The 8628-nt window shown below is 34.3% G+C and overlaps 1 protein-coding gene across 1 annotated transcript; it reads right to left on the minus strand.

Annotated features, from left to right (window-relative positions):
• Positions 1–3669: 3669 nt before the first annotated feature.
• Positions 3670–8111, minus strand: LOC134239455 (dual specificity protein phosphatase 6-like). Its single transcript, XM_062721637.1, has 3 exons — positions 7478–8111; positions 5971–6360; positions 3670–5437 (listed from the first exon to the last, which is right to left on the minus strand). Exons 1-3 carry the CDS (start codon positions 7857–7859, stop codon positions 5148–5150), a joined length of 1062 nt encoding a protein of 353 aa, XP_062577621.1. The 5' UTR covers positions 7860–8111; the 3' UTR covers positions 3670–5147.
• Between the last annotated feature and the right edge of the window lie 517 nt (positions 8112–8628).

Consider the following 8628-nt stretch of genomic DNA (forward strand, 5'->3'; position numbering starts at 1 on the left):
CAGACATAAAATACGTTGAATTTCAGAGTTTGTGAATAATGGAAAGGTACAACGTTACACTATGTCACTGTTGTGATATTTCGTGATTTAAGGGGTGTCGTGATTTTGATTCAGGCATAGAACAGTCAGGCATAATAATTTAGAAAGTAGAAAGTCAATGATTTAACTGTTCATTTTTATAGTTATCTGGAACAACCCTATCGTCATGTCATTTTTATTACAATTACGGTTGGTGACCCTTTGAGTTCAATGAAATATCAGAAATAAAAATTCATTGAAATTCCCGCCTTGTATAAACAATATTTTGACAGCTATTCTGTGAATGTCTTTCTATACATTAATTAAATTTATTAATGAGAAAATATAAAGTTTATAAATCTTACGTTTGAAGGTAATAAATAAATATATATTTGCTTATTTTTATAAACATCTGCTTCCTTCATACATATTTTCACGATTAAATGATATTTATTATTGTATAATTATCTTGATATATCCATAAAAACAAATTAATTATTCATGTATCAAAGTTTTGGCGGGAGAATGGTGGCAGGTGCTCTTTCTAGATCGAGCTTGTAAATTTCATTAAGGAAATGGTTCAAAAGATCATGTAGAGTTTCAAGTTCATATGCCTATGGCAGCAATAAATCACACCACACTTCTTGCCGGAGGGGATATTAAACTGTAATATACATGTATAGAAAGAAATTTTGAATACACTTGACCAAATGTTAGAAACTAATTAGCATGTTGTTGTGGTAGGAAATTATTTTGATTTCAGTTTGGATGAATTCAATTTCTACGTCAGGGTAGTTTATAGAGAAACTTGGATTTAACAGATGTATATAAACCGATTTAACCTTGATCAGTCGAGTACAAAAAAAAATCAAAGTCCATGCCAATGCATATTGACACTACCATGATTGCATGAGGAAAATATAAAATTTTAAACATAATAAGGAAGTTTTTCCTCCAAAACATAATTATGCACTTAATAACTGATGCAGGTCATAAGTGGTTTGAACTTTCAGTTGACTCCAAAAGTTTAAAATCGAATCAAAGAATCTGTCTTTGGTAGTTTTGGGTGTAAAAAATTTCTCTCTGTTTTCTTTAAATTGAATTTAAATGTGAAATTCTTAATTCGACCAATTTTTGGGCGTGTACATGTACATATACATTTTCCTCAATTTTGTAATCATGTAAGGATATTGCGGTTATTACATTTACTAATAAAATAAAATTGATGATCTCTACCCATCCGTTAAAGATACGGACACAAGTTTTTATCAGAAGGCGTTTGACAGTGAGAAGTGTCTATGTCACCCAACCCACCAACACAAAGGTTAGGGACAACCTTAGCTAGAAATATCCATGGTCCATCTACATGCAAGACAGCGATATGTTGATAATTCTTATCGTTTCAGCACCTGATAAACATTTCATCAATTGATACAGTCATACATGTTGTGTATGTATATGTAAGGTTTGGAATGATATATTTTTTTCAGATCTCAGCTATAGTAATAAGTATGTAACATCCACCGAAGGAATGCATGCCTTTGTGATGTACATAATTGTATGCCATCACTCGCTCGTACAGATTCAGTGTAAATGGATATACTCCTATAAATGTACACCTATCTTCCCATCTTAATGCAAACACCGTGCTTTAAAAAAGTTTTCAACAGGTTTTGCATGTGTCAAAACTATGCGATGTGTACCACACAACCGTTAAACAACTTTTTGGTGCCTCCATGTCTAGAGACAAGAGGCACCAAAGGGGTTTTTAGAAAAGGCAAACGTATCACTTAAAATATTATGTATCTTTCCGTGTGTTTCATTGTGAAAGATAAAAGTCGAGATAGAAATAACGACATACGCCCATTTTATCAATCATTACGAAGCGGAATATGAAATAAGATCTTTAAATATCTGAACTCTCAATCAGTCTGTACACAGATCAATTGATCATTATTGAACTAAAATCGATCATCCATTGTAATATCGTGTCATCACACCCATTCTTCACAGAAAAACCATTCTGAAACAGCAACTGGTTGTTAACGAACATTTGGAACATTCTAATCGTCTGCTTGCGGTTAACCGCTTAGGAAGCAAACATAGATGTTCCCTTGTGTTACCTCTGTTCCTTTGGGGTCAGCTGTTAGGACATAAATCACCAGGAACAGTTTTTCGTTATCTGTGAAAGATTTGCTATATTTGCACCAGAAGTATCACAAAAGTTTTTGTTTTTCTATTTATAAAGGAATAAATTTTCCTTCTTTTTTATTAAAGAAAATGTATTTATTAATTATCACCAAATATGTGTTTTACAAATGATTTTTTTCATATACTTCCTATCACCTGTACAAAAAATGTATATACGTGTAGATACTAAGATAGTACGAAACGCGATCTATCTTCTTGGGGATTGTAATATTTTCGTTTATCGCACATTTTTATGGATACTTTACAGTTTCTTTGGTTTGTACTGAAGTTTCTGATTATATGATTTATATCTTGGAAAAACTTGTATACAGCATACACTGTAGAGCATTCACATTTCTATAACGTGTTGAGTTAATTTCACGAGCTAGTTATGTAATGAGGACTTTAATGGTTAATGGAAAATTCTTTTTACATTGGCTGCCAAGAAGCGGATGTTAAATTAAGAGCAGTAAAGATGTACATGTAAGCAATTGAGAATGTGTGTGAGAGAGAGAGAAAGAGAGAGAGAGAAGAAAGAAAGAACGCTCGAGGGTGGGGCTATCAGAGAGACAATGAAAGATGAGACAGAGAGAGAGATAAGTATATTCAGTTCTCCAAATTGAAATCCTTTGCATTCACAATTCAAAGACATCAGTCAAGTCTCTCCATGCGAAACACAATTAGTGCCACCAGAATAAATTGACTTTCGCGAGACCGCCTGTGTATGCTTGTATAATGGTGAAAACTTAATGGGTTTTTTCGTTCACTGACGTTGTAAATGTCTACAATGGAAGACATTTATGGTTAAATGGGCTGTTTTACTTCATTTACAGAATGTTTGCTTCAAAGGGTTAAAGGTTCGACGGGACAACAGGAAGCCTTGAATCTGTGTTAGTTATCCAATTAACCAAATTATTAACTATTCAGGATCTTATATATTTTTATCTTTTAACATTCTTTTTTAAATCATTAAAGGCCTGGCATTTTTTTCTATAAATTTAGATCGATATTTGTACATCATCTTTAAAACAATATCCTTCCGCAATTTCCCTTTTACTTTAAAATAATGTAACTAATGCATTACTCTTGAGTGTTACAACGTATTTAGAAGAGAAAGGAAAAGCTCTATTTTGAAATATTTACATTGTACGTATGACTAACGTATACATATAATATCCGGAGACATATGTACAGTTCAAGTGAACACGGATGTGTAGTATTGTACTTGAACAGAGCAATTCACAAACGTAGAGCTCATCCCTGTTTTCAAAGTCCATGTACTTAAAACTTGTTGAAGCCGCATAAAAATAGACTCCCATAATGCACACGTGTAAGCACGCCATCTTGAACAGCCTTATCACTTGACTCTTTTTTGTTTTTAATTTTGTTTCTGTATTTCCTTTAGTTCAAGTCAGAATGATTTACAACATGTTATCAAAGAAATAAATCTGAAGATATGTATAAATTTGAGACATTTTTATTTTATTTTTTGTTTATCTCCAACTGTTTCAACATTGACAACAGAAAAAAAATGCTATATAAAACGATAAATGAACATGATGCCTGGATAGCTCATCTTATAACGTATGAGAACACCCTTGGGTATAAATGTATATATCCACTGAACAATATGTATCTCATGTTTCTCAAATCCAAATTCAAACAAGACAATAGTCCCTAGCTGGATTTTTTTTTATACAGATCAAAAACAAAATCATTATCTTTTTTAGAAATTGCAGTTTTTTATTCTTGTGCTCCATAAAAGAAATTGATCTTTAACATGGATATTTATGTAATTCAAGGAGAGTATGTTGCGTCTTGTATATCAGGTTTCTGTTTAAATATCAATATATATATAAGGCTGTCGTATCTTGCTTTCGGGACTATTGATTCTTTCAAGAATGTATTGGATCTGCAGAAAAACACTCAATATTCAGTTGTAACAATAGTAATCATACACAACATCACAGTCAGAAAAAAACAATATAAAATATTGAATGTACAATTTACTTTAGCACTATGTTTTCCAAATTCAACTAAAATAATCTGTACAGCATGTAACAATTAATTTTAAAACTTCATAAAATCAGAGAGTCAAAAGCACTTTGAAACTCTTCTGTTGCCAAGGCAACCCTCATTTTTTTAGAGTGACTACAGCACTTTACAAAAAAACAACAGAGAGATTTGGGGAACTTTTGTCTTTTTAAGAATTGTCTCAGCTTGGAACACATCTTTCCTGTTGTCAAAAAAAGAATCTCAGTTTTTATTTCTTAGTATACAAGTTCTTCCAAGAGTTTCTGTGTAATGACCACTTCGTTTTACAACTACAAACGGGGACATATTTCACATGACAAAATGAAGAATGAAGTTGAGATATGAAATAAATGAATCAATTAGCTGCCTTGTGACATATTTTCATACTTCACATCCCTTAGAACGTGTTATAAACATGTTTTAATATCTAGAACAGAAATTGGAAAAAAAAGTCAATTATTTCGAAAAAGTGTTTTTCTCGTTGAACTTCCTGGCTATTTTGTTGTCTTACTAAATATTACTGGTTTGCCCCTTTTGGGACCCCCACTAAATGCTTGGTCGCTAATTTGAGAGGCTAAAGATAAAAAAAGTAGTTGGTATTTTGGCGATACGCCCGCTCTTCATATTCTCAAGATTTGTGACGTCAGCGTCTAAGCTATCTGTGCGTTTGAAACCGTTCATGAACTGAGTTTTTTTCTTCTTTTTTGAGATCATCGTGTTGGCACTTAAAGTCTTCCAATTCATTAAACCATCGCTCTGGTATTTTGGTATTCCACATGTGCTAGCGTTTAAGCCCCGAATCGTTTTCTCACGGTGTTCTGCGGGCTTCTATCTTCGTTTTTTGTAGCGGGAGACAAAAAACAGTTCCCGTCCTACTGTAAACATTGTTTATTTCACCCTTCTTTTCACGTCTGCCGCACATTGGGGTCTGTTTCAAGAGTGTTTGATCTTTGGCAAAAGAAACTCGTGTGGCCTTGTGTATCATCTCCTGAGAGGGATTTTTCAAAGTCTAAGAGCTGCCCCATGAAGTTGAAATTTGGAGAGATGTTGGGTTTGCACCCTTTGACGTGGTCGTAGGCTTGGTTTAGGCTCATGTGTTCCTTTTGCATGAGGTAGGCTACGGTAACGGTAACAGACCGGCTAATGCCGGCAAGGCAGTGAACCAGGACTCCACAGCCGTTTTCACGGGCTTCGTCTATAAAAAACAAAAAAAAAATACATTTTACTTTAGGCTGCTTGTATCAGTGGTATACTCTTGTATTCTATATCGCAGATTATCTGATGGTAATAACTTTCTTTTTTATACACGTAGAATATAACACGCAATAACTGGGATTGAATTTCTAATATTGCAAATTATTTACACTGCCCGAAAGCTCGGTCGTTTTTTTTCGCTTTTTATCAACTGACAGACATGGTTATCAGAGCGTGGTTCCTTTGGCAGCGCTTGTTTACCCCATGGAGTGAATATGATTACTTCGTCCCTTTAAAAGCTTCGCGGAAGAGGAGGATTTTTTATTCATCAAAAACACCACAATTTGTGCATTTCATGATGCAATTACATCGATTTTTGGTGTTCCTTTCACAATACAATTGTCATTAATCTATCGCCAATGGTGTATTTCAAGTCGCTGCCCCAATAAAAGATAAAGCCCTTATCGCATGTGACCTAAATAAAAATAGCTGATAGAGGCACCATAAAGGGAGAAAAGTTTAAAATATACCTACCGATAAAAGCTATTGCTTCTGGAAAAAAGGCAGACAGGTTCTGTGAGAGTTGGTCGGAGACTGGGATTTGCATGTATTTAAAGTCATTGTCCTCTGCAAATTTATTTGGCACATTGGGAGTAACATTCAAAATGTATTTAATTCCAAACTTCTTCAGCAAGTTAATATCCGCGGAGTTTTTAGCGTTTCCGAGGTAAAGGTGGTTAAGAACTTCCACTGGATAAGGGGACATACATCCCGGAGAATTCAGATTTTCACTGTCTGATTCAGAGGTTCCGTTTCCGGAATCATCCGAAATTTTTAAATTGCACAATCCGAAAATTGATTCATCCGTATTTTCAGTTCTTCGACACAGATCTTTGGCTATTTTTTCAAACTGTGTAAAACCTCCTGAAAATAAAAGTAAAAAACGTTTTTTAAAAATCTTTCTAACTACGAAAGGATAAAAAAAAGAATGTAGAAAGTAATAAAGATAATACAAATACTTAATTTCTAATTAAAAGGTGTTTGACATTTGAAAATTGCTAGAGCTATTTCATTCAGCTCAAGAAATCAAACGTTTAATTTATGCCAAATCAAACATCTTGCAGGTAGACAAACATATTGGTCTAAACTTGTATTTATTTTACCCCATAGACGGGAACTCTCATTATTTACAATTGAATATGTAAAAAATCCATTTTTTATCAAATTGTTAGGTCTGGGCGCACTTAATTATTTAGTTTTACGGGGCGCACTAAATTATTTTGGTTTCAATTACTTGTCAAGATGTTTCTCTACACAAGGGTCTATGGCAGGATAGTGTACTATATCTAATTACTGTAGTGAATGGGATGGGAAAATTGACTTGAGAATGGAAATATGATGAAAAGACGTCATATTTACAAAAATAAGAAAATTGTGTACATTATATACTTAGAAGAAATGACCATTATCCATCATTTTCAAAAATGACTGATTTCAGTACCACCCCTGACTGGTAATCCTTGTGTCAATATTGAAATTTATCCCATTTCCTGTCACTTGTAATTGAGGCCCTGTCGAGGGGTAAAAGATAAGGCATATAATAGCTCGATAAAGTCGGGGAAAATTACATGAAGTTTGTGGTTGATTTGTAGTCAGTGGGATTGCTTTTGTGGTCAGAGAGGCGGGCATTTTGATGGATGGTCTAAAAAGAAGTTATGATGTGTATTCGCCTCGCTGTAAACAAACTGACCACATTCAATACTATGCATCACTAATCAGCCCCGCGGTCATATTGTACACGCTCAGAGCACAAAAACAGAAACTTGTTTTTTTTACGGGAAATCCGACTTTTCACGACAACATTACACCTTTATTAAAATACAAGAAAAGGGGAACCAAACTTCCCGAACAGAAACAAGACATTTTTGATCAAGGAACCTGAATGAGCGCTTGTTTCGTATTGTTTTAATTCGTATTAATATTTTTTAAAATAATATTGTCCATTATATGGTTTTAAAAAAGAGATAAAAAGGACACATACCCGTCAAACACGAAACATTGGCCCCGTCCTGGCGTAACTTCTTCATAAGTAGATCCACCACACTCGAGGGGTTGGAGTTAGAATCCGTTGAACACTCATCATAAATCACAATTTTATGTGTTTTCCATAGTCTATTAAAGGTTTCCTTCGCTTCGTTATTTTGGATGAGACAGGAGATTTTCAGATTTCCCTTCTTGAGGCGCCTCAACATGAGGTTTGGCAGTGTAACGTTGATTGCACCCTGGATGTGAGATCTAACATAGTCGTTTTGGGGACGACAGTCCATAAGAAGTACTTTTTCACCAGCCCGGAGACTCTCCTTAAGCCATTCCGGACTGCAAAATTCCCCCGACATTTTCATTACACGTTCAATACACGGCATAACACTGAGAGCTAAGATTGTGTTTATTTTATCGCTGGTTCACCCTACTCAGCGAAGCTTTAGATGAAATCACGTGAGTGCGGTAACAGAACAGGATAGGTCGATATAAGCTACAGTTATACCGACATATTCACTGGAATATTTTAGTCTATCAAAAACCAAAACAAAGGGAAAAGGGGTTTAAGGCTTGTAGTTTTTCTTCACACGGTGTATATAATGTGTTTTAGCCAAATGTACAGCTAAACTGAATGAAGATCAAGCGCCGTATATATACTATCACCTCTCAATGAGTTCGTAACGATACAAAAATATCAACCAATAGAAAAGCATGTTTTCTGATATAGCCCCGCCCTTCTCCCATTGGTAAACGTTCCTAATTCAACAGTGTAATCTGTGTGACCTTACGGCTCAAGGTTGTCGTGTGTGTGATCTAAAAATAATCCACACTCCTATTGCCAGATGAATTTGAAATACACATCTTCTTTTTAAGATACGAAATGATTTATTTTCAGAGTTAATGTAAGGTTTATAGAAAGAAACTTTTAAATCCGATCATTTCTAAAATTGACCATGATGAATTATAAGGTTTGTAAATATTCTCAATTCCAAACTATACATCTCATGTGAAGCTAGTGTAATGATTTATATTTTTTACACACACGTTCTCTGTGAGTGACCAAAGGGGGAATTTTTAACTTTGAATAGGGAGTATCTTCTGAGTTCATTTCGAAGATCACTGTACAACACAAAAAGAATATTTTTTTGTTAA

Source organism: Saccostrea cucullata, unplaced genomic scaffold (genome assembly GCF_032062105.1).
Source record: "Saccostrea cucullata isolate Sc308-1 unplaced genomic scaffold, CSIRO_AGI_Scuc_v1 ctg991, whole genome shotgun sequence".
Classification (NCBI taxonomy): Eukaryota; Metazoa; Mollusca; class Bivalvia; order Ostreida; family Ostreidae; genus Saccostrea; species Saccostrea cuccullata.